General features: G+C 34.8%; 1 protein-coding gene across 1 annotated transcript; it reads left to right on the top strand.

The window, feature by feature from the left end:
* The first annotated feature begins 6,396 nt into the window (after positions 1 to 6,396).
* On the top strand, positions 6,397 to 24,662 carry FEM1C (fem-1 homolog C). The gene is made up of 3 exons (XM_051994524.1): positions 6,397 to 6,495; positions 7,263 to 7,994; positions 19,996 to 24,662. Exons 2-3 carry the CDS (start codon positions 7,451 to 7,453, stop codon positions 21,303 to 21,305), a joined length of 1,854 nt encoding a protein of 617 aa, XP_051850484.1. The 5' UTR covers positions 6,397 to 6,495; positions 7,263 to 7,450; the 3' UTR covers positions 21,306 to 24,662.
* Positions 24,663 to 26,185: the final 1,523 nt, after the last annotated feature.

The following is a 26,185-nucleotide window of genomic DNA, read 5'->3' as shown; positions in this document are numbered from 1 at the left end:
CCACAACAATGCTATTACTTTATATACAGTACACTTCATTTTGTGTGAAGGACTTTTCAGGTTCCTCTGAGAGCATCTTACTCATTATTCTTACAGAACAATAGTATTCCATCATCATCATATATCACAATTGATCGGTATCACCTCAAATTTAGGAGAGATAATTGCATTAACATCTTTCCTTTACCTAATATTTATAAAGGGGATCTCTTTATGTTAATGCCATTCTCTATAATGATCAAAATGACCACATACCTTTACATGTTTCACTAATTAGTGGGTTGAGCTGGGTTCAGGTAGATGAAATCAAGGCCCAATACTATAAAAGGTGGCTGTTTTTGGCAAAAAACCCTATGATAGGCATAAACTTTTCCTTCCAAAAATTTAATCACTACATAGGATTAATGGGGGAAAAGTTAGGTGCATGGTAGCATAAACATCAAAGGAGCAAAGAGACTCTACATAATAAAGATGTAGTTTTACTCCCAAACCCTGTTAAAGAACTTGGAAACAGAATGAAATTCTTTTGGTCCTTATTTCTATTTTTAGAAGTCACTTTAATAAAACAGACTGCTAAATCTCTCCCTTGAGATTGAGAAGTTGGCCCACGTCACATGTGAATACATCCCTTCCTTCCAGACTGAGATAGATTCACAATAGCTCAAATTGCTTTGCAAAATTAAATGACCTTAGACATTCTTACTGCATCTCAGGGAAGGACTTGTGCTATGATTAATTATCCTGTTGTTCCTATATTAACTATTCAGGGGAAATTATAATCAACTTTCAAAGAAATCCAACAAGTTATAGTAGAAACACAATTATATAATCTCAGTGACTCCTGGTAGAATTCCTCTTCTTGATTAATTTGGCTCAAGGAAACAATTTGTCTGCCATTCTTGGTAAAATGGACTTTTCTTGCTCTTTGTCTTACTATTCTTTGTCTTAGTTGCTGTGTTAAAATCTTTTCTAGACTTGCCTCAGAAAAATTAACACACACAGCTGATTACTATGTTAAAAATTATTAAGAGAATTAGCTTATAGATTCCAATAGATGTCATGGAGAGAGCCATCTTTATCCAGAAAGAGGACTATGGGGACTGAAGGTGAATCAAAGCATAGTATTTTAGACTTTTTCTTTGTTGTTGTTTGCTTGCTTTTTTTTTTTCTCATTTTTTCCCTTTTTTATCTGATTTTTCTTGTGCAACATGATAAATGTAGAATATATGTAGGAGACATGCACATGTTTAACATGTGTTGATTACTTGATGTTTAGGGGAGGGGTTGGAGGAAGGGAGGGAGAAAAATTTGGAACACAAGGTTTTACAAGGATGAATGTTGAAAACTATTTTTGTATATACTCTGATTATAAAAAGCTATTTAAAAAAAAGAATTAGCTTATAGATAAGTGATCTATGGGGGATATGTCTCTCATTAATCAAAGAAGGAAACTGAAAACTGGGATAGTAAAATTGATTCTATTTTGTTATTGATTCCATTCTATATAAACATAAAAATTTTTGTAACTAAGTCATGTATCATAGTTAAGTTTGTTACTGTCTCATTCTTGCTTCAAGGAAATCTGTTATCTTTGAAGGATGCAGGTAGATAGATAACAGAGAGTCTGGTTTGTTATCCACTATTTCTTGGTCCACTATTGCTAAACTGTTTACTTTGCAGGTGAACTCAAACAATGAACATTCTTCAGCAATAGGGTAGAAGGAGAAACCATTACTAATCAATTTCCAACCAATCATATGATGCTACAATTAATTCATACTGCTTTTCTCATCTATGAGGCTAGCTTCTTTCTGGGTTTTGGGTGGATTTTTTTAAAAGATTTTTTTCGTCTATAAAAAAGGGATGCATGCCTATTTGGGGATTTTAGGTTTCCTTATGTGACTGAGATTGTTGGCAAATTCGTGCTTTGCCAATAAATTGATCTGTGCTTCAGTTAACCTTGATTTTGATCATAACAACATGAATATGGTTAAAAATATGGTTATATAGAACAAGTACAAAATACTATTTTTTGGTAATATAAGTTATTTTTCCAGAGATTTTTTGTTTGTTCTTCATATGACAATAGTATAAAAACCACAAAATAGTAAGCTTGACATTGATTACTAGCCAAATAGGATAGATGTTTGGTGAATAATTAGATGGGCAAATAAGGGGGAATCATCAAGGGTACACTAAAATAATAATGTTATGTATATTGCTCAAAGGTTTGATAAAATAGCCTTTATGTTTGCCAAGGGCAGTCCCTCTATGTATACCTTTGACATTATTTCTTCCTTCTTTCTGTATAATCATTCTTAATTTTTCTAAATTTAGGTCTCTCTCTATTCTTTTCTAGTTGTCTACAAAAATACTCACACCCTATTCTTTAAAAAAAAAAAAAAAACTTCAATAGGTACTATAATCCTTCAACTATCATTCTAAATCTTTCCTTTCCTCAGCCAAACTCCTAGAAAAAGATGTGTGTGTGTGTGTGTGTGTGTGTGTGTGTCTTCTAACTTTAGCACTCAACTGTAACTGCTCATTTCAAAATAATCAATGCGATCACATTGACTCCTCTGTAATATATGACATGCTGACTCTCCTGTCCTCCTGGATAACCTCTCCTCCTGGAACTTTCATGAAACTAATCTCTTCCAATCCTCTCCACTCCAATCCATTTTCCATACATTCACTAAAGTGATTTTCCTAAAACACAAGTCTGATCATGTCACCTCCCTATCATCAAAATCCAGTGGTTCTCCATTGCCAGTAGAAGCAAATACAAAAATGCTCCTTTTGATGTTAAAAGCTCTTTATATTCTAGCTCCCTCCTACCTCTTCAGTCTTTTTATACCCTAGTCCCTAACACCTGTTCTTTAACCCAGGGACACTGGCCTCTTGACTGTTCCATAAATAGTCTCTTCCATCTGTTGATTGCAGGGATTTTCTCTGGCCCCCATGTCTGTAATGTTCTTCTTCCTCAACTCCACCAGTATACTATCTTGTCTTGCTTTAAGTAGCAACTCAAAATTTCATTACTCACATACTAGTGACTTCACTCTGTTAATTATTTCCAATTTCCTTTGTATATAGCTTGCTTTGTATATAGTTATTTGCTGTGTGCTAGGTTTTATTCTTTTTTTTTTTTTAAATAACTTTTTATTGACAGAACCCATGCCAGGCTAATTTTTTACAGCATTATCCCTTGCACTCACTTCTGTTCCGATTTTTCCCCTCCCTCCCTCTACCCCCTCCCCAAGATGGCAAGCAGTCCTTTACATGTTGAATAGGTTACAGTATATCCTAGATACAATATATGTGCGCAGAACCGAACAGTTTTCTTGTTGCACAGGGACAATTGGATTCAGAAGGTATAAATAACCCAGGAAGAAAATAGGTTTTATTCTTTTAGTAACTTCATTACTCTCATTGCAATGGCTCTTAAATTAGTGCTTGTGTAGTTCAGACTCAATGCTGTGATGAAATCAGAAAGATACTGAACATTTAATAAAGGAGGAAGTTTACTTTGCTATAGTACAGCAAGGATATGTATACAAAAAGAATACAGTGGCACTTAGCTTCTCCAGTGGTGGCTTTCATCTCCCTCTGGAAACGTATCTGGTCAGTTAGTCACTAGAGTACAGAGACTCATGTGGTCTTAGTTACCCACTAATTCGGAGGGTGATGACTATGTATAGTTAGATCTTTATGCTTCATAAAGACCCATCAACTTTTGTGGCGAAAGGAAGATATGTCAGGGTCAGTGAATCTTTGATGACTCCCATTTCTGCCCTAGTCTCTTCAATCCCATATCACTAATTGTTTATCAGACATTAATTTTAACCAGATCTTATGGAGATACCTTATATTCAACATGGCAAAAACAGAACCCATTGACTTTCCCCAAAAAAAATCCATTCTTCTTCCAAACTCCCTCTTTTGGCTATAGGCACCACTATTTGTAATCTTGTCATTATCCCTGATTTCTTATTCTCCCTCACTTCACATATCCAGTCAGTTTCTAAATCTTGCACTTTTGGAAGGAAAGAACTAAGATTAAGATGGGCTGGTAAATTCTCATAGAAGATGGGATTTTAGCTAAAATTTGAAGGAAGCTTAGAAACTGAGAGGGAGCTCTAGTCGCTAGAGCTGAGGAGAGAGAACTCTAGGCATGGGTATAAAACAATGCGGGGAGAACAACCAATGAAAATGCCTGGAGTTAAGGGCATTCCGTGTAATATATAAGGCAAGGAGGTTGGTGTCATTTTATGACAGAGTACATGGAGAGTTAAGGTTTAAGATGACTAGAAAGGTAAGAGGGAGCTAAATTATAAAGGATTTTGAAAGCCAATCAGAGCATTTTTGCTCCTGGAGGTAATCAAGAACCAATGATGTGAACAAGAATCAAAGTGGCAGATAGTGGGAGTAATCCAAAGCTCAGGTTTAACAGAACAACCTCTTTGTTGTTTGTTTCTTTGTTTGTTGGCTTTGAACTGGTTTATTTTTTTTTAAATTAAAGCTTTTTATTTACAAAACATGTGCATGAGTAATTTTTCAACACTGACCCTTGCAAAGCCTTCTGTTCCAAATTATCCCCTATTCCCCACTGCCTCTTCTAGATGGCAGGTAGTCCAATACCTGGTAAATTCTCATTTTAGCTAAATTTTAGCTAAAATTTGAAGGAAGCTTAGAAACTGAGAGAGAGCTCTAGTCTCTAGAGCTGAGGAGAGAGAGAATTCTAGGCATGGGGGTAAAACATAATTTAATATGTTAAAAACATATGTTAACATATGTATACATGTATGTATACATATTTATACAGTTATCTTGCTGCACAAGAAAAATTGGATCAAGAAGGAAAAAACTGGGAAAGAAAACAAAATGCAAGCAAAGAACAGAAAGAGTGACAATGTTATGTTGTGGTCCACATTAGGTCCCATGGTCCTCTCTTTGAGTATAGATGGCTCTCTTCATCACTGAACAATTAGAAATGGTTTGAATCATCTCATTGTTGAAGAGAGCTCTGTCCATCTGATCATCATAGTCTTGTTGTTGCCAGGTATAATGATCTCCTGGTTCTGCTCATTTCAGCATCAGTTCATGTAAGTCTCTCCAGGCCTCTCTGAAATCATCCCACTGGTTGTTTCTTACATAACAATAATATTCCATAATATTCATATTACTAGAATTTATTCAGCTATTCTCCAATTGATGGGCCTCCATTCAGTTTTGAACTGGTTTAGAAAGGGAGTAAAAAGGGAAGACAAGTTAAAACTACAGCAACCAGGTCACACTGACATTCTAGTAGTTTAAAAAACCAAGCAGTAGTATGAATCCAATGCATTATATAAGCCTACTCTTTTTTTTTTTTTTTTAATCATGACTGCCAAAATAACTTTTATTTCTGGTAGGATTGGTAGCATTAATACACCAACAGGCTGGGGGAATGTTTTGTGGCATATACTTCCTGGGAGTCATTGCAGAGCCCTGATTGGAATGGAAAAACCTGGATTCAAGTTCCACTGAGACTCAGTTCCTTCATCTGTAAAACCAGATGGCTAGACAACATGGGATGCCTGCAGTCTCTCCAAGCTCCAGTTTGATGCTTATAAGTTACAGAAGAATTGCCGATCTATATTGACATGAGTTTCTTCACCAAGAGTTCCCCAATCAATCATGAAGTAAAGGTGCCAGACAGACCAAAAAAAAAAAAAAAAAAAAACCACATTCTATCCTTTCTAGGTCATTCTGTGGGAGAGAAAATATATACTTTAATTTTCCTGCATTTGGCATGGAGTAGGTTAGGAAGTCCTTTCACCCGCCAGCAAATCCTCTATAGCCCAAGGACTGGAGGAAACAATCTGAGGTTCCCAGTGTCAGGCTCTCCCACATCCCTTCCCTGGGCCTTTCTCTCCTCGCGCCCCAAGCCAAGAACCCGCGAGACTAGACCTTGGTGAGCACGTGGTCTCTGCTAGCTGGCTCTCCCTTGAGCTCCGCTGCGCTTGGCAGCCCCGCCTTCCTTCGCTCCGCCTCCTCTGCTTTCTTTTCCCTCCTCCTTTCCCCTCCCCCAGCGCCTCGTCCGGCGCATCACGCATCACGCTAGGCCCGCCCCAGGGCGGTTGCTCGCGGCAGCCACCGCCCTCTCCTAACCCAATGGCGCGGCTGTCGCGTCAGCGCTGTGAGCCAGCACTTTAGGCTTCCCCCGCCTAGAGCCCATTACAACATCCGCCATGGCTGCTGCTGAAGCGGCATCTTGAGGAGCGAAAGGAGGTGACTTAGCCCAGTTCGCTTTGGTGGCGGTGGGGCGGCTAGAATTCCTCTGCTGCGGGTCATGGAGGAGCTGGACGCCGACCAGGAGACCAGGGCAGCCCAGGAAGTGTCGGCTGAGACGGCGACGGTTATCATTTGAAGGGGGTGGCGGCGGCCCGAGCTGGAGCGGCCGGAGACCTGACCCAGCTACGGTGGTGAGAGGCGTGAAGCCGGCTCGGGCAGGTGGGTGGCGGCTGTGGCACCTCTCGGGCTCGGAGGTCAGCCTGGAGCCAGTTCACAGGGAATTTAGAACTGGGCACAACAGCGGGAAAGTCGAAGTTGCGGGGCGCGGGGAGCGGAGCCGGAGGAGGGAGAAGCGGGAAGGCCGTAAGGCCTGGGAGGCGGAGCCGGGCTTCGGGAGAAGAGGGCTTCGGGGTCATGTGGGAAAACCCCCAGCTTTAGAGGAATCCACTGGGGGATGTCGGGAATGGGGTGGAGCTTTCGGGGTCCTGAAGGAGCGGAAGTTAGGGTTTCGAGGTGCCCTGAGTTGAGGAAGTGCAGGGGGAAGTTGAAAAGGATGAGGATCTTTCTGGTTAGTATTTCTGGAATTGGCCTCGTTGTTTTCGGACCTTTTGTTTTTTCTCTGTCGGGATCCTCGCCTCCCACATGGGGATTGGTGCCCTAGACGATTATTGCCAGGAGATAAAGTAAAAGTTCATTAGTACCCCAACTATTTACTTTCCCAGTTCTGTGCTGTGTGCACCACCAAATTAGAAGCTTGGAAGCTTAGAGTTGAAAGCAGAAACAATAAAATGAACTATGTAGGCATATAGGGTCAAAATTTGGTATAATCTGGCCCCCACAAGAGCTTTTAGGAAAATTATTTAAGAAAACTAAATCAAAAAAGATAAAACTTTTTTTTGGTCACAGGAACCATTATGTTGGGCGGGGGGAGACCTAAAATTTGTGGAAAATACACATATGGTAACTTTAAATCTTTTTTTTTCTAGTTTGGTGATCTCAGATGCCAGATGTTGGAAGGCAGTAGGACAACAGACATTTTTCGTGGTTGTGTACATACTGAGTTGCAGTGATTGTCATTGAACTCTGGTTCCTGTTAATTGTTGGCCCTGCCCATAAAGTTAAGCAGGAACTTGTTCCTGAAGGATAAACAAGACACAGACTCAATTGGACATAAATGGATCTAAAGACAGCAGTGTTTAATGCAGCTCGGGATGGCAAGCTGCGCCTTCTTGCCAAGTTGTTGGCAAGCAAATCAAAAGAGGAAGTGGCCTTGTTGATCTCTGAAAAAACAAATGGTGCCACTCCACTTTTGATGGCAGCCCGATATGGGCACCTTGACATGGTGGAATACCTTTTGGAGCAGTGCAGTGCCTCCATAGAGATTGGAGGCTCTGTGAATTTTGATGGTGAAACGATTGAGGGGGCCCCACCTTTATGGGCAGCTTCTGCAGCAGGACATTTGAAGGTAGTCCAATCCTTGTTAGACCATGGAGCATCTGTCAACAACACAACTTTGACAAATTCAACTCCTCTTAGGGCTGCCTGTTTTGATGGTCACCTGGAAATAGTCAAATATCTTGTGGAACACAAAGCTGATTTGGAAGTTTCAAACCGTCATGGTCATACATGCTTAATGATTTCATGTTACAAAGGACATAAAGAAATTGCTCAGTATTTACTTGAAAAGGGGGCTGATGTTAATAGAAAAAGTGTTAAAGGTAAGTTCAAGGTCTGCGTTTTTATTATTTTAAATTGATTACAATTTAAGTATTTTCTAAAAGTAATAATTAGTATTGACTACCAGGTGTTCTCGTTTACTTTTCTTGAATCTTCTTGTAAAACTCCCTTAAAACACTCTATGATAAGCATTGTCTTTTAATTTATTGTTGGGTAAATTTGTATATGGATGTGAAATGACTTGCCTAGGATTACAAAAAACAAGATTCAGTTAATCAGATATATTCTTTAGTTTTATTTAATGTCGTCAATAATTTATTTTTTTCTATTTGTAAAATGTACTGAATATAAAATATTGAAGTTGGCTTTTTACCAAATAGAAGGATATGTTCTTTCACAGGAAATTGTGTCAGTAAACTGGTCTTATTGGAGAATTTCTGTAAGTGAAAGAAGAGAAGCTTTTCTTTTAAAACATATTTATTGTATGCCTCTTTTAAAATGCATATTTGTACAATATTTATTAAATGAGCCAAGCTAGAAAAATCTCAAAATGCCCTTTACTGTTAGGTATTCGATTTAAAAATGGGGAGAGGGCTGTGCATTGAGGTTATCAATAATGCTACCTCCTAATTTTTTCAGAGGAAAATGGCTTATTTATACAATTTTAAATAAGTGTTAACTTTGAAGGTCTTTTTCTTTCGATACTTGAAAACATTTGAGTCAATGTTTTGATATGGAAAGTCTTGTTTTTTCCCCAAACAAAATGTATACTAGTGACATAATAGAAACAATTATGTCACTAGCCAACTTTATATAAGTTCTTTGAACATAAGAATATTTGGATATATTATTGCCATTCTTTTTAGTTAAAACTCAGTAATATTAAGAGATTATTTCTGCTTACTTGTGATCATATTAATGTGAGAAGTTACAGAAAGTAATATAGAGGGCAGCTGGATGGTACAGTGGATAGCTCATTGGCTCTGACCTGAGTTCAAATTCTGCCTTCAGGCACTTGATTATTAGCTGTGAGACCTCAGGCAAGTCACTTAGCCCAAATTGCCTAGCCTCCCCTTTTTTTCCCCCTCGGGGAGGTAATATTAAAGTTTGTATTATTAAATGAAAAAAAGCGTGTTAGGGGCACTTTGGGGGGTTCATCAATATAATTTGTAATATCTTAAGATTGTTCTCTTATTTCAGTCATGTCCAACTCTTTGAGACCCCAGTTGAGGTTTTCTATGTAAGGATACTAGAGTGGTTTGTTATTTCCTTCTCCATCTCCTTTTACAGATGAATTAATTGAGGCAACCAAGGTTAGGTGACTAGCCTAGGGCAGATTTGAAATTCAGGAAGATAAATCTTCTAGGCCTAGTTCTCCATTCACCTGGCTGCTCTGTACCACTCACAAGAATCTATAATGATTCATTAAGGACTTTTGTAACACTCTAGAAATACAGAAAGTCCTTAATGAGGAATCATAGATTCTTGATAAATTTCATTTTTCTTCTTTTACATTCTCTTTATAACTCAGAACAATAATCAAAATTATGTAAGGGCCATTAATATAAATAGATTGTGTTGTTAGCCTTTTTCTGTTAAATTATAAATGACATTAAGCAATATTTAACTCTGCTTTGTGGTATTTGTCTCATCACCATTTACTCCTCCATTTCTTTGTTTTTATAATTTAAATAATATTTTATAGATCTTTATATGAAAGGATTTACTTTTTTTTTAGGCCCTTGAGGCATAGAACACCTCTGCTATTTGTACTTATTTTGTTGTCTTCAGAAATTAAATTTTCCTTAATATCATCAGAAGTGTTAATTTTTATATATGTTGAAAAGCACACTTTTCCATCTTAAAATTTAGTTTTTAAAGGTCTGCCACACTTTTTTCATTTTAATTTTCACTAATGTTCATATTACATACAAAGATACAAATAAAGAAGCTAAGGCAAATATTGTTTTAGGTAAAATAACTTAGAGCACCCAGAGGTTACATGGAAAAGCATGAGCCACAACCAATGCAAAATCAAGGTAATTCAAATTTATATAGTACTTAAAGGTTTACATATTATCCTCATTTGCTTCTCACAGAAATTCTGCTATTATTCTTAACATTCATATTTTACAGATGAGAAAACTGAAACTCATAGTTTTTCATAGCACTAGCTATGGTTACGTAGCTAGTGAGAATCAAAAGCTGGATTTCCACCAAGTTTGTTACTCTAAATCCAACACTTTATACAATGTCAGAGCTAGGAATAGCAAGTAGGTCAATTTCACCAGAATACTTTCACTGGAAAGGTGAGCTGTAGCCAAATAGTGCAGGACTTAAATGATAAAACTGGAATTTTATTTGACCCTAAAGGCAACAGGGGGCCTTCACATTTCTTTTTTTTTAAACTTACCTTTTAAAGCAGTATAGTGTTGTAGACATGCATTTTAGGAATATCAATTTAGCAACTGAATAGAATATGGATTGGGGGTGGCAATGAGGACTTTTGGCAGGGATAGCATTTAAGAGGCTACTGTGTAAGTGGGTGAATTGGGTAAGGTAGTACAAAGGGATGGATGTGGGAGATGTGGAGGTAGAATGAAAAGATTTGGCCGCTGATTTAATATGAAGAATAGAGAATCAAAAGAAACATGAGAATCAAATAAAATATTTAATCAAAAAGTTCTATCTTCTGTGATCCTTTCTCTCCCTTGTTTGATCATATGCTCTTCCCCTATCCAGAGATATGTGTCAGTTAATTTCTCTGTGTTCTTCTTGATTTCATCTCTATTAGGTTTAAGTCAGATACCCTTTTGGAGCTTTAAGTCTTGGTATATTATGTGAAATATTATACCTAATTTCTACCAGATTGCTTTCCAGTTTTTCTAGAAGTTTCTATCAAATTACCCCAGTTAGTGCAATCTTTGGGTTTATCAGGGTGCTTTATTTGTTTTCTTCTGTAGTGTACCTGATTTCTTTCACTGAGCCAGTCTAAATAAATCTCCAATTATTCTGATCTTTTTTGCAAAAAGAATGTTTGGAGTGTTTGTATTTATATAATTCTGAGTCTTGGCAAGTAGAGTTTCAAGAGTACATGTGTTTTTAAATATCTATGTGGTATATTTGTGTAATAAAAAATACTTTTTTCTTATTGAGACATAAATTTGTTTCCTAAAAATTATTGATAATTGATTGTTGGCAAAATTAGAACTGATCTTTTTTTCAATAGGACAAAATAATCCCAAGCATTGGCACACATTAACTTAAGTAATAGTAGCCCATTTTAATATTTTAGAATTTCCAAACTGACTTAAATAATTTTTATTTGATCCTCACAATAATTATGTGTGGTGGGTATTATTATTATTCTCATTTTACAGATAAGGAGACTAAGGCTCAGAAGACATAGCTCCATATAACAATGAGGCAGCAGAGTACAACTGTTCTGTCAACCATATCATATTTAACTTTTGCTGAGCATGTAGTAAATAAAACATACAAAGCTTTGATAAACTACTGCAAGGCAGGCATGTCCCATTCTATTTTTGGTAACTTAAAAGCGGCATTTTATAAACTTAAAAGACTTTTTATAAACAAGTGGCCCATAGGTTTCATCAGATTGTCAAATCCATGATAAAAAAAGTTAAGAATCCTTGATCCAAATTGGTATGAATTAGGTTTACTTGGGCTTGGGGTGCTACATAGAATAAAAGGAGTATATTTTTTTCTGAAAAAGCAAGAACCTGCCTTTACTGAAATTAGAGGAGTGTGCTAGGGTGAGATACAGAGACAAACTAGGCCAGAAAACATTGTTAGATTGACATTAATTTAAATTTGATCATGTATATTGTTAGTTTGTTTACAAATTGGCATTGATTTTTGTGTCTGTGTGTCCATATTTCCCCCAAAAAACCCTTCTTTGTCACAGAAAAGTATAAATAAGCAAAGCCAATAAACACCTTGGCCACATTTGATAACATTTCTTTGTATCATTGTGATCATCATGTAGATTACCCTTGGTTCTCCTTAGTCTGCTGTGTATCAATGCATACAGCTCTTTTCATCTTTCCCTTAATTTTCATATTTATCATTTTTTACATTGTAGTTATCCCACTATAATCATATAAACACAACCCCCATTTCTCAAAGTCATTCATTTTGGCTACTACAAAAAGTGTTACTATAAAGTATTTTTTGTGTATGTGATAGTCTTTCTTTGACATTGAACAGTAGTCCTGATAGTAGTATTGCTGGATAAAAGAGTATATTAAGTATCATTTGTATAATTTTAAATTATTATCCAGAATAGTTGAGATCAATTCACATTTTGCCTGTGATGTCTGTGTTTCACAGTCTTTTTTTTTTTTTTAATAGCTTTTTATTTACAAGATATATGCATGGGTAATTTTTCAGCATTGACAATTGCAAGACCTTTTTTCCAACTTTTCACCTCCTTTCCCCCACCCCTTCCCCTAGATGGCAGGTTGACCAATACATGTTAAATATGTTAAAGTATAAGTTAAGTACAATACATGTATACATGTCCATATAGTTATTTTGCTGTACAAAAAGAATCGGACTTTGAAATAGTATACAATTAGCCTTCACAGTCCTTTCAATATTTGCCATTTCTACTTTCTTTGTCAATCTGATGAATGTGGGATGAAACTTCAAAGTTGTTTTAGTTTCTATTTCTTATGTTAATGATTTCTATATACTCATTAATGGCTTGCTTTTTTTTATTTTGAAAATCATCTATGTATCCTTTGATTCCTTATCTGTAAGGAATGGCAAAATATGGAAATATGTTTAGATTGTACATGTTTAACCTATATTGGAATGCTTTCTGTCTTTGGGAAGGGGAGAGGAAGGAGGGAGAAAAAATTTGGAATACATTTTTACAGAAGCAATGGCTCTTAAGAATTTATATCAATTACCTATGTGTTTTGGATATTAGACCTTTTTTTTTTTTATCCCATGAATAGCTTTTCATATTCTAGCTGTATTGATTTTGTTTGTGCAGGTCTGAATTATTTTTGAGGTTTTTCGTTTTCACTAGACATAAACAAGATTATCCATTGATATGAAACAGCTATGAATATTTTGAAGATTTTTGAAATTTTGAGTTAAATCAGAAATAGGAATTTGGAAAAAATGAAAATTATGGAGGAGAGGAAGAATTTTATAGTGATTTGTTTAATGTGTGAAATTTAGTATTTCTTTCATAGCCAAAGTGCAGGTCAGGATGCTTCTCAGAATAGACAGTAAATGAGATTGAGAATTAGTATGATGACCCCGTTAGCACCCTGGATACTTTAGAATCAGCCATAGTCAGGATAAGCAAAAGTCCTTGATCTTTATTCTTTGTGGACATGAGAGGAATGGCTATATGAATCCAGCCAGGAGTCACTCTCACTTGTCCTACTTCACCCTTTTTATCCCTCCTCCCAATCTCCCTCTGCACCAACCAATCACGCCAGCACAGAATGGTGGGGCTGGCCATTTTCCAAGCAAATGCTAATAGAATATTGCCCAATTGGTAATTAGTCTTAAGTGCTTGCTTGTTCAAACCTCAGTGCATCTGCTCAGTTTCAGCCCATTACAAATTACTTTTCAGCTTTCCAGCTTATTAAAGGAAATAAAATATTCCTTAAAATAAAAAAAAAAAAAAAAAAAAAGAGAGAGCTTCTTTGTGGAAAAATTTAAGAGGTAGAGGATAATATTAGCAACAATATATAAGAGTCATAGCACTTACTCTGTGCCAGGTGTTATTATGAATTGGTCTAGCCATTCTAGAAAGCAGTTTGGAATTAAGCCCCCAGAAGTTAATAAATTACATGAACCCTTTGATTCATTGATTACAAAACCCCAAGGCAATTAAAGAAAGAGGGAAAAGGCCATGTATAAAAACATTTATTGTAGTCAGAAATTAGAAACTAAGGGGGAGGGAAGGTCTTCCTTCTGGAAGACAGCTAAACAAATTGTAATATATAAATATAATGGAACATTATTTTGCCATGAGAAATGACAAAATGGACAGTAAACAAAACATTGGCTTTGAAGTGAGGATAACCTGAGTTCAAATCTAGTTTTATATGCTCACTAGTTTTATGACCCTGGACAAGTCACAACATCTGTTTGCTTTTTCCACTGAAAAAGGAAATGACAAACCATTTCAGTGTTGTTATCAAGAAAATCTGATGTGGGGTCAAGAAGACTCAAACCTGACTGAATAAATAACATTAATTTGTGCCAGACACTATGCTAATCATTTTACAGTAATTGCAGACCTGGGAGATAGGTATTATTATTATCCCCATTTTATTACTGAGGAAACTGAGGTAGACAGAAGTTATATGATTTGTTCAGGATTACACAGATACTAGTTATCTGAGGCCTCATTTGAATTCAGGTCTGACCTCCGATACAGTTCTCTATTTACCAAGCCAACTATCTTCTACATTGCCCTTTCATCTTTCCAAACAAGAACCAATATCAGAACCAAGGACAGCAAGGGTATATAATTTTTTTTTCCTACAGGATCAGTGTGTGTATATATATACACATACAATCTATTTCTATATTAGTAAGCCTTCTAAATAGATCAACCGTACATAATTCTTTATCTCTACTCCTTTAAATTCTAGACTGAATTGGTGGACCTAAATAATTTAGTGAAGATATATAGTTACTTTTGAATCCAGATTTGAAAAAAGTCTTCCTGATTCTAAACACAGTGCTCTATCCACTATTCTAGTAGCGGTTCCCTCTAATTTCTAGGTTCCTCTTACTATCTTTAATTTTAAAAGACTATTAGACTTTTGTTAGCATTAGATGCATAGTTGTAGTTCTTTAGTTTATTTGGACTAAACATTTTCTTTTCTTGGTACTTTGGTATGACTAATCCTGTTTCACTGTGGGCTTGAAGTATTTGATCTCCTCACACCTACAGCCACTACACTTAAATGCTATGACTTTTATAATTAAGATTCCTATCACTGCTCTATCATGAAATGGAATGAAAAAGAATTTATTAAGCATATATATACTACAAGCCAACTATTGTACTAAGTGTTGGGGGGTACAAATGGAAAATAAGATAGTTCCTGCACTTGGAGTCACATTCTAAGCCTTTTACTACCTAGCTCTGGACCTACCTTATATAATACATTCCCTTAAAATACTCTTTAAGATGCAGACAAAATGGCCTTATTGTTTTTCATGCAGGACATTTTGTCTCCTAAACCTTTTGCCTTTTCATTTGATGTCACTTGTTCTTAGGATGTCCTGTTTCTTTACTGCTGCTTCTTAGAGCCCCCATTTAAAAAAAGTAATAATTTAAAAATTTAAAGTTAAAAATCATCTCAAGTGCTACTTACTACATAAAAGTATTTTCTGATCTTGCCCTTCATTTTTAAAAAATATTATTTTTATAAATGTATATGTTCTCTTCCAAAATGTTGCTAGTAAATGATTACTCTTTCTTCCCTTCATTTTCATGACTCTATTCTTTTGCTTTTTTTCTCTTGGGGAATAAACAAAAGGTCCACGATTGTGCCAGGCAAGGCAAACCACCACCAACCACCTTGACCATCATCTCCCCTCAAATACTTATGGAGATAACCCAAGAACCTGAGTCCAAGAGATATTAGTTGTCCCTCATATCAAAGAGACCTTCCAGCCTATCCACTATAATCCATAGTGGGAATAAATTATACTGGAAAGGGTGACTATCTACCATCAGCAGCAACAATTGCTGACCATTAGACTGTGACCTTGAGATCAGATTGGGTGTTTTTTGTGGGGGTAAGGGATAGTCTTTCTTTGTGTTCCCCAGCACTTAGCAAAATTTCTGACATGTAGTAGACATTTAATAAATCTTGACTACTTGTCCAACTGCCACCAATAGGTGCATTGACAATGTGGTCTAGTAGCACCCTACCTAGACCAGTCCCGCTTCCAATTTAGCCTTCACAGCTATCATTTAGGGAAACGGTTAGTGACACCTACAGGGGAAACAAACCAACAGGTTTGTTTTTTTAAGTAGCAGGACACCAAACTGTCTTTGCTGTTCCCTAGACAACATTACATCTCTTCAAACCTTAATGAATTTCTTCCTCATTTTCACCTCTTAACAGTTTTATTTTCTACTAAAATTAATTTGTGCTTCTTCTTGCATGGTAAATATTAATGTTAATATAACAATGTTAAGCCAAAGCATTTCAAATAGCAGATTTATATATGGCAAATTTAATTTAATCAGAAAATTCACAGAAAGTCATAGATCTTGAAAATTGTTATTTTGGGATAGTGGTTACTGGAAATAAAGTTAGGGCATTAGACCAGGAATTAAGAAATCTGAGTTTTAATTCTAACTCTACCACTAATTTTTAATGTTCAATTTCTTATTTAAAGAAGAGAGTTACTAAAAAGGAAAGCGCAAAGCTTGGGAATAATTTTTACTGCCAGTGTTCCTAATAAAGGTCTTATTGCTAAACTACATAGAAAATTGAGTCAGATTTATAAGAATACAAGTCATCCCCAATTCATAAATGGTTAGAGGATATGAACCAGGCAGATTTCAGATGAAGAAATTAATTTTTTTTTACAGTCATATGAAAAAATGCTCTAAATCACTGATTAGAGAAATGCAAATTGAAACAACTCTGATCTATCACCTCATACTCATCATATTGACTAATTGGCAGAAAAGAAAAATGATCAATGTTGGAGATGTCAAAAATTGGAACAATAATGTATTGTTGTGAATTGATCAACCATTCTAGAAAGCAATTTAGAATTATGCCCAAAGGGATATAAAACTTCATACCCTTTGAATCCAGCAGATTCACTACTGGGACTGTATCCCAAAGAGATCATTAAAAAAAGGGAAAAGGACTCACATGTACAAAAATATTTATGTATGTCAGTTCTTGCTATGGGTGGCAAAAAAATTGGAAATTGAGAGGATGCTCATCAATTGGGGAATAGCTAAACAAATTGTGGCATGTGATTGGAATGGAATACTATTATGCTAAAGAAATGATGAACAGATAGATTTCAGAAAAACCTGGAAGGACATGAACTGAAACTGAGTGAAGTGAGCAGAACCAGAAAACCTTGTATACAGTAATAACAACATTGTGGAATGGTCAACATGGATAGACTTAGTAACTCTACTCAGCAGTATAATGATCTAAGGCAATTCTAAGGGACTTATGAGGGGAAATGTCATCCATATCCAGTAAAAAAACTTTGAAGTTGAAGACAAATTTAAGCATACTATTTTAATTCTTTGTGGTGTTTGGTTTTTCTTTCTCGTGGTTTTTCCCTTTTGTTTTGATTCATTTTTCACAACTTGACCAATGTGTTTAATATGATTATACATGAATAACTTATATTAAATTACTGTTGGGGGAGAAAAGGAGGAAAGAAAAAAATTTAGAAGTCAAAATTTTATAAAAGTGAATGTTGAAAACAAAAAGGGGGGGATATAGTTAAAGGTCTGCTTTACATAGTTAATTTAAGAATAAATTGAGGTAGACCACTTACTGTTAAGGAAAAGTAACTTCTTTATAGAGTTAGATTTTTTTTTTAGGAAGAATATATCATTAAATTGCTTTTTTAATGTAGTTAATAACTTGTAGAACTTAACTTTTATGTAACATGATGAAACTTTTATATAGTTAATAGTTTTTTTTGTATTTTATGTAATAGTTAACTTTTATGTAGTAACTTCTAAGAAGCCTAAACTTTATATGAATAGAGCATGACTTTCTATAAGATTCATTCTATTCTGTTAAATTTTTTGTCTTTGTATATTTAACAAAGTGCCCAGAATGTAGTAGGTGCTTAGTAAATGCTTATTGATTGATCGCTCAATTACTTGCTATGTGCATTATATTTCTTTACAAAAAAGAGGAATGATATTGTGTTGTGTATTTTCCCCTTGTAGCTTTACATATAACATAAAAAATAAAAGATTCTGCGAGAGTGTTATTATAGATAGATTTTTGTGGCATTTTAGAGAAATGAGTGTTATTTTTTTGTAGTATTTTACTTTTTTCCAGTTACATATAAAGGCAATTTTTAACAATTTATTTAAAAAAATAATTTTGAGTTCTAAATTTTTTTTCTCCTTGCTTACATCCCCCTCCCTGAGACAGTAAGTAATTTGATATACAATATAAGATGTGCATGTTCCATCATGCACAATGTATTGCCATATTAATCATATAAAAGAAGACACAGACTCAGAGTGGGGGGAAAAAAAGCAAAAAATGCAGAAAGTGAAAAATCCTCATTGCTTCAATCTGCATTGATTTCTTTCTCTGGAGTGGATAGCTTTTTTCAACAGACGTCCTTTGGGATTATCTTGGATCATTTATTATTGAAAATAGCTACGTCATTCACTTTTGATCATTGTACAGTCTTACTATTTATTGTGTATGATATCTCCTGATTCTGCTCACTTCACTTTGCATCAATTCATAGAAGTCTTTTGTTAGCACAATAAGTATATTATTAATGGGAGTTTTGAGCTCTTTAAATATTGAGGTATCCCACAGAGATTTCTAGAGCATCTCATTTTGTATTTACTTTTGCAACCCCAAACTAGCATAAGAATCAGAAGAGTTTTGTGGGTTTTTTCCTTTGTAAAGAATCTATCACTGAAGTGACACAGCGTTGGAATCCCAGAAAAAAAGGAGAATCACAGTTTGAAGTCCCAAAGGTATTATAGCACAATAAAATGCATTACATGAAGTGTTCATTAAGCTCAGGTAGCTAATATACCTAAGCAAGTAGATTGCAAGTGGATAGTGTTCTGGGCTTAGGATCAGGGAGACTCCTCTTTCTAAATTTAAATCTGGCCATAGATACTAGCTGTGTGACCCTGGGCAAATCACTTAACCCTGTTGACCTCAGTTTCCTCATCTGTGTAATGAGCTAGAGAAGGAAATGGCAAGTCACTCCAGTATTTTTGCTAACAAAATCCAAAGGGGTTGTAAAAAGTCAGACAACTGAAAAATAACCAAACAACAATATATTTTTGGGTGGCTTTTAAGTTCCTCATCCCTTAGTTTTGTTTCATGTAAACTTTTCAACAGTGTCCCAATATCCATCGATTTAATCTATGTATAGGAGGAAATAGACTAGTATTGGAACATCTAAAAAAGGTAAGAACTTAAATAACAATGAAAAATGTGAAAGTATTTCAATATCAACTTTTAAATTAATGTTGAATGGCCCACATTTTTTAAATTGCAGTATCATTTCTCTGAATACACAATATTTACTTCCTTATTTGAATACCTGCAAAAGCTGGTAAGGTGAATACAGTGCAGAGCCTTCAGTCAGGAAGACCTGCCTTCAAAATCAGCCTCAGGAACTTAATAGTTATGTGGTCCTGTGTAAATCAGAATCTCTCTTGTTTGGATCGGTGAAACAGGAATAATAATAGCACCTATATCTTGAAGTTCTTATAAAGATTAAATGAGATAATGTTCGTAAAGAGCTCAGCATAAGGCCTAGCATCTAGTACTACATAAATGCTTATTCCTCTTTAAACTGAATCTAAACTCTACACACGTTCCTTTAATTCTTTATTTACTATCTTGGTCTTAATGTGTACTACTTACTTCCACTTTCCTCTCTCCCCAATCTTTTTTGTTTGGCCAGACTTGAGGCCAACTAGTAATTATATTCTTAGAAAGAGAAGGAAAGTAAAAGTAATAAAGATGGGGAGAGAGAAGAATAGGAACAGTACTGTAGCTTTACATAGAAAGGAATTTTTAAAAACTCTTTATAGTAAACATTTTTATGTAGTAATTTTTTCAGCATCTACTTAGATTATTTCATTGTAAAATTATAGACTATATTCAGAGAATACATAGTTAATTTTCCACAATTGGAATCAGATTTAAACCTATTTTATGTTCAAAAATTTTTTTAGCATGAGAACAAACTACTTTTATAGTGTGGATATGTGTTACATTGTATTTATCCATAAAAACATGTAATTTCCTTGTCTTTTTTTCTAAGGAAACACTGCACTGCATGATTGCGCAGAATCTGGAAGTTTGGACATCATGAAAATGCTTCTTAAGTATAGTGCCAAGATGGAAAAGGATGGCTATGGAATGACTCCCCTTCTGTCAGCAAGTGTGACAGGTCACACAAATATTGTGGATTTTCTGACACAACATGCACAGACTAGCAAGACAGAACGCATTAATGCCTTAGAACTTTTGGGAGCTACATTTGTAGACAAAAAAAGAGATCTACTTGGGGCTTTGAAATACTGGAAAAGAGCAATGGACATGAGGTACAGTGACAGGACTAATATCATCAGCAAACCTGTACCACAAACATTAATAATGGCTTATGACTATGCCAAGGAAGTGAACAGTGCAGAAGAACTAGAAAACCTTATTGCTGACCCTGATGAGATGAGAATGCAAGCTCTATTAATTAGAGAACGTATTCTTGGTCCTTCTCACCCAGATACATCTTATTATATTAGATACAGAGGTGCTGTCTATGCAGACTCTGGAAATTTCAAAAGATGCATCAATCTGTGGAAATATGCTTTGGATATGCAGCAGAACAATTTGGACCCCTTGAGCCCAATGACTGCTAGTAGTTTATTATCTTTTGCAGAGTTGTTCTCTTTCATGCTACAGGATAGGGCAAAAGGCTTATTGGGAACGACCGTTACATTTGATGATCTTATGGGTATATTGTGCAAAAGCGTCCTTGAGATAGATAGAGCTATCAAACAAACTCAGTGTCCACCTGACCAAATACAGTTGAATAAAGCCCTTTCCATCATTTTGCACTTAGTTTGTTTGTTAGAAAAAGTTCCTTGTACTCCAGAACAGGATCATTTTAAGAAGCAAACTATATACAAGTTTCTTAAGCTGCACCCTAGAGGAAAGAATAACTTTAGCCCTCTTCATCTGGCTGTGGACAAGAATACCACGTGTGTAGGTCGATATCCTGTTTGTAAATTCCCATCTCTGCAAGTTACTGCAGTACTGGTGGAATGTGGTGCTGATGTGAATGTCAGAGACTCTGATGACAACAGTCCCTTGCACATTGCTGCACTTAACAACCATCCAGACATCATGAACCTCCTTATCAAATCGGGTTCACATTTTGATGCCACAAACTCTCACAAACAAACTGCTAGTGACTTGTTGGATGAGAAGGAGATAGCTAAAAATTTGATCCAGCCCATAAATCATACAACATTGCAGTGTCTTGCTGCTCGTGTTATAGTGAATCATAGCATATGTTACAAAGGGCACATCCCAGAAAAGCTGGAGAACTTTGTTTTACTTCATAGATGATAATTTGACTGAATTCTTAATACTGTTGAAGCACGAGTTGGTAACAGTTGTTTCATATTTGAGCACTGTTGTGATAACACCAGCATTCATATAACTTGATAACATTGTGCTTTCATTGGCTAAAGCATTATGAGCATCAGATTTGCAGAATTGGTTGCCCCATATTTAATATAAATATGCCATATATTGTTTTGTGGATTATTGATAAATGTAATGCCATATTCAAACTCCTAAAATTGTCTGCCAAAGCCCTGTCTGTCTTGTTTTATTTGCCTGTTGGGTGTGGGGACTGAATTCTATTTTTCACTGGTCTCTTTATACAATTCTTGGTTTGCAGGTATCGAGCAATTGAAAGCCTTTTTTGTTGCCCCTTTTTTCCTGGCTAGGCTTGCCTGTCCCTTCTTCTCCCTGTTTTATTCTCTTCTTCCTTCCCTTTCTCTTTTCCTTCTTCCCACTATTCTTTCTGTTCTCCTCTTTCCCTCCCTCCATGCCCCTTTCCTTCCCATGTCCTACCATCCTTTTTTTTTCTTTCTTTCCTTCCTCCCTTCCTCTTTGCCTTCCCATTTGTTCTCTTGCCTTCCCTTCCCCTCTTGGGGGGAATGGGGTGGGGTAGAGAGAGTGGAGTAGCCATAGAGAGGGAGCTTGGGCTTAAACATTTCTGGTTTTTATTTTTATTTTTTGTAATGATTCATTGCTGGGTTGTACAAGCTTTATTGACTTTTTACCATTTGCAGTTACCACAAGTGCTTTATATTCTCTATGCACTGGCTTACACATGACTGTTGTATGTTAGCATATTTCTATGCAGCAGTTTGCCAACTTCAGCTCAAACCACTGTTTTGAAGAGTTTGTTAAATTATTTTATTAAAACACTTCACAGCATGACCTTTTTTTTTTTTTTTTTTTTTTAAAGAGCTATGTCAGTTGCCTAAAGTTTTTCTGATGGTTTTTTTTTTTTCCAGGATATTTGTGCAGTTGCTTTCTCTAATACACTGAAATTATTATGTGCTCAATTTGGGAGACCTATTCGTCACTCACTGACCCAGATGAAATTTGTCTGCCATCTTGCATCATGAAACAAAAGGAAAAAATCTTTAGATAAAAACTGGCATACCTTTCATGCTGCACCAGTGCTGTTTTGCATGTACTAATTGTGTGATTGTGTATGGATTTGCTCAAAGTTATCTCAAATTTAATCACACAGTTTAACGAGAAATAGATGTTCATACTATAAAATTACAGATCACCTTATTTTTAAAGATTGCCTTCCTTAGTTACAAGAAACTAAAGCATGTCAGTGGCATGATGCTTGCCAATCTAAACCTAGGCATCTAGTTTAATAATATTTTAGTAAATGGTATAATTTCATGGTATAAAAGGTTCAAATAAGTGTCCCATTTTTCCTTAAGTTTAAATACACTTCCTAAAAAATAACTTGCATGATTTGTCTTTATCTTTTAGCCATATAAGAAGGTTGCAGTACTCCTTAGCCCCTTACTGAAAGCTATATTTAAAAAAAAAATGTATATAATGTGTGCACAACAATTTGATATTAAAGCAGAAAGGGCTTTTTTGACTTAAAAGTATAAGTAAATTATAAATAAAGACTACAAATGTATAAAATTCAGGTAATTACCGTTCAGCACTTTATTGTTATTCAGAATAAAGTTTGATAGCTTATCACTGCAGATGTCTTAAAATGAAATTGTTCTGAATAAAAAGTTCCTCACTGATTTGAGGGAGAAAAAATCAGTTGACCTGTGGTACTAGGGCACTGGCAACATTTTGTTTAGTGGGTTTATGTAATGTAAAGATTATCTTATGAGATAGTCTTGTGGCCAATAATTGAGATCACCTGCACATTTTCAGAAAATCTTTTCTTCTCTCCTTTTCTCCTCACCCTTCTTTAAATAATTTTACTTTTGTGCATTTAATTAGTTAACCATTCAACATCCTGGATTTTGGCTAGCAAAGGAATACTTTCCCACCTATTAGCTAATTTAAATTGTGGGGTGGAGATAGAGGTGTCCCTTTGGTGTATATTTTATGAAATTTTAGACCACCAATGAGTATGTTGCCTTTTATGATTCAGGACTAATATTTTGCCAACTTTTATTTAAACCATCCCACTATTCAGTGTAAGAATTTAATACTTTGTGAGTGATTTTTTAAAAAGAAAATTTGACAAGTACAGTAAATCTAAATTGAGCTGTTAAATATTTAAACTCATCTCTTTTTTGGTAGGCATAAAGAGAGTTTTAAAAAGTGATTCTAATATTTTTCCTCTTTTGCATATCCCTTTTATGTGCTTTCTTAGTAAGGGATCTCAAAGAGTCCTCTAGGGATGAATCACAATTGGAAGGACTCTTTACTTTAAAATGTAGCATTTCCTTACTGATGACAATAGATTACTTAGAATTATTCTGTAGTAGTGACAGTGAAGATTCCTAGCTAGTTTGAAATCAAAATATATTGAGGTGTCATCATAAAAGAAAATTTTATTTTGAGAGTTGTTAATTAGATTCCTTTACATATGATAAAGCCTTTTGTGGTATTGTTAAAAGAATATTGTGAAACCAAATAAAACAAGATACTTGGTATTTTTTTTTTTAACCATTTATTAAATTTATCCCTAGTGTGAACTGATTGTACTAATTTGGTTTAGATCTACTGCAGATAAATAGTATAAGCTGTAGTTAATGCAAGTTAACATTATGTCTGCTATGTTCTTTTTTCACCTATTGGCATTCAGTTTTTTCTACTGGACACTTTTTTAAAGTAGAAATTTCCATTTCAACTAGATGCCAGTTTATTTTATATGGACAAATAGGTTTTAAGTAAAAAAAATACTAATTTTCTTTCAACTCATTTTTTAATAAGGGCTTAAACCCAAATTAATAAAGGAAGATAATAAGATGCCCTTAAATTTAACACTACATTGAACATTTCAGAGACCCCAACTACTGTGACTTTGAATAAATATTTAAATTATTTTTGGCAGAATAACTATAAAGTTGTGTTGTCTACCAGAAATAATAGCCTGGAATGCAAGAATTTTAGCCTTTTTAATTTCTAAGCATAGGATAAATCTCTGTACTCATGTATACTGAAATATAGGATTGTTGACTGGCACCTTTTGGGTCAGATAGTAAAGAGCTTTGAAGAATATGATTATTAACCACCCTTTCTGTCTTATTTTCCTAATCAACAGCTCTCTTTTGTCAGTTTCCCATTGTGTATCTTTTCCAAAGCAATACTGTGTTCAGATATGACAACCAATGAATTGTCACACAATGGTAAAATGACATGCCACAATGTACATTGTGAGGCATAATAAAATTAAACATTTACACCAAACTTAAGTGTATGCTTGTCAGAATGTGAATTGACATTCCTGTTTGGAGTCTTTTTATGTTTAACGGTGAATATTAGTTGAAACAGAAACTTGAGTTTTTTCTCTGTCATCTCATAACATTTGTTGCCTTTTTTTAAGAATACCTTTATGTACATTATGCTGCCCTAGTTTCTTTACAAGCCTCATTGCAAGATAGGCTGTAGAAATGAAAACAAAATATGAGAGACATTTCTACCAGTGGGGGAAGAATTTAAAAAAACCAAAACATTCTTACTATTGTTTTAAAAGCAGGTTGGTACTTTGTTTAGAAGAACAAAATGTTATTTATCATTGCAAAATTGTATTGACTCAAAAGTTAATTTCCTTAATCCTTTTGCACACATTGTCTAAGTGCTTGTTTATCTTGAACATTTTAGACAAAGTTTACTGATTAAACTGTCGTGCCTGATTTGTTCTAGCACGAGACTTGCCAGAATTTCCAAACTCAAAGTGGTAGTTGATGCATAGATGATTTTTATAATTTTTCTCCTTTTGATTGTTTATTTTGACCAGTAAAATAATGCCATCTTTTTTTCCCCCTTTCAGTATGTTCTTTTGTACTCTAGCATTGTTATGCTGTTACTTCAATTACTTACCTAGTGTTTTTGAAAGGGAAATTTTCTCAAATTGATGAATTAATATGTTTTCATTAGCAAGCAAAAAAAAAATCTTAATTATCAAAGTACCATTTCCCTGTTTACAGAAAAACTTCATGCTTTAAGGAAGGAAATTTTTTCGAATATGTAACTTGCTATTTGTTTTCAAAGATAAATTCTTAATGCTCTCTTAAGACATCTATAATACTGGTTGTTTACATTTTTATTCTCTGGGTACTTAATGTTTACCTTTTGGTCTTATTGCAAAGTTTATAGCTGTGTCTGCTCAAAACCCAAAGGAAAAATTAAACTCAGAAAAAGAAATATTAATAAAGGATTCACAATAAAATTTTTATTGAAATTGTTTTCCCTAGTATATTAAAATATATTGATATTACTTGCTTGGATGAGTAGTGAGGGAGAAAACATTTAAAGCTAAAATATTAGAAGACTAATTTTTTTATGTAAACCTAAAATTAGAGTACAAGTCAGTGGGAATTGTGATTATATTTATAAACATTTGATTGATGCGATTTACCAGTTACAAATGATGCATAAAGTTAGGAATTTTTACTCAAAAGATTTAAAATGATGAAATTATTTATTTTCCTCCTTTCTTAAAAGAAAAATATAATTTCATAATGGAAGATTTTATCCTACACATTCAGATCTTCAATAAATATTTGTTAATTCATTGTTCTTTGATTTTTTTCTATTTTGAAAAAAAAAAGTAACCTAATCTTACTGAAGTTAGCTTAAATCTTAAAAATCATGTAAAACATAAATCAACACAGATTTATCCCAAAATACTAAAATATTTGAGGGTAGATACAGCACACAACTTGGTGTCCTTGAATTAGTAGAACCTAAGTTTGAATCCTGAGTCAGAC

Source organism: Antechinus flavipes, chromosome 1 (genome assembly GCF_016432865.1).
Source record: "Antechinus flavipes isolate AdamAnt ecotype Samford, QLD, Australia chromosome 1, AdamAnt_v2, whole genome shotgun sequence".
NCBI classification, from domain to species: Eukaryota; Metazoa; Chordata; class Mammalia; order Dasyuromorphia; family Dasyuridae; genus Antechinus; species Antechinus flavipes.
The sequence above is the reverse complement of the archived record's forward strand: the minus strand, read 5'-3'. Positions and strand labels throughout refer to the sequence as shown.

Bases quoted from the DNA above. Each gene is read 5' to 3' on its own strand.
- FEM1C (XM_051994524.1), top strand. From the start codon at position 7,451: ATGGATCTAAAGACAGCAGTGTTTAATGCAGCTCGGGATGGCAAGCTG. The intron at 7,995-19,995 runs GTAAGTTCAAGG...TTTTTTTCTAAG, and splicing joins TAATAGAAAAAGTGTTAAAG to GAAACACTGCACTGCATGAT.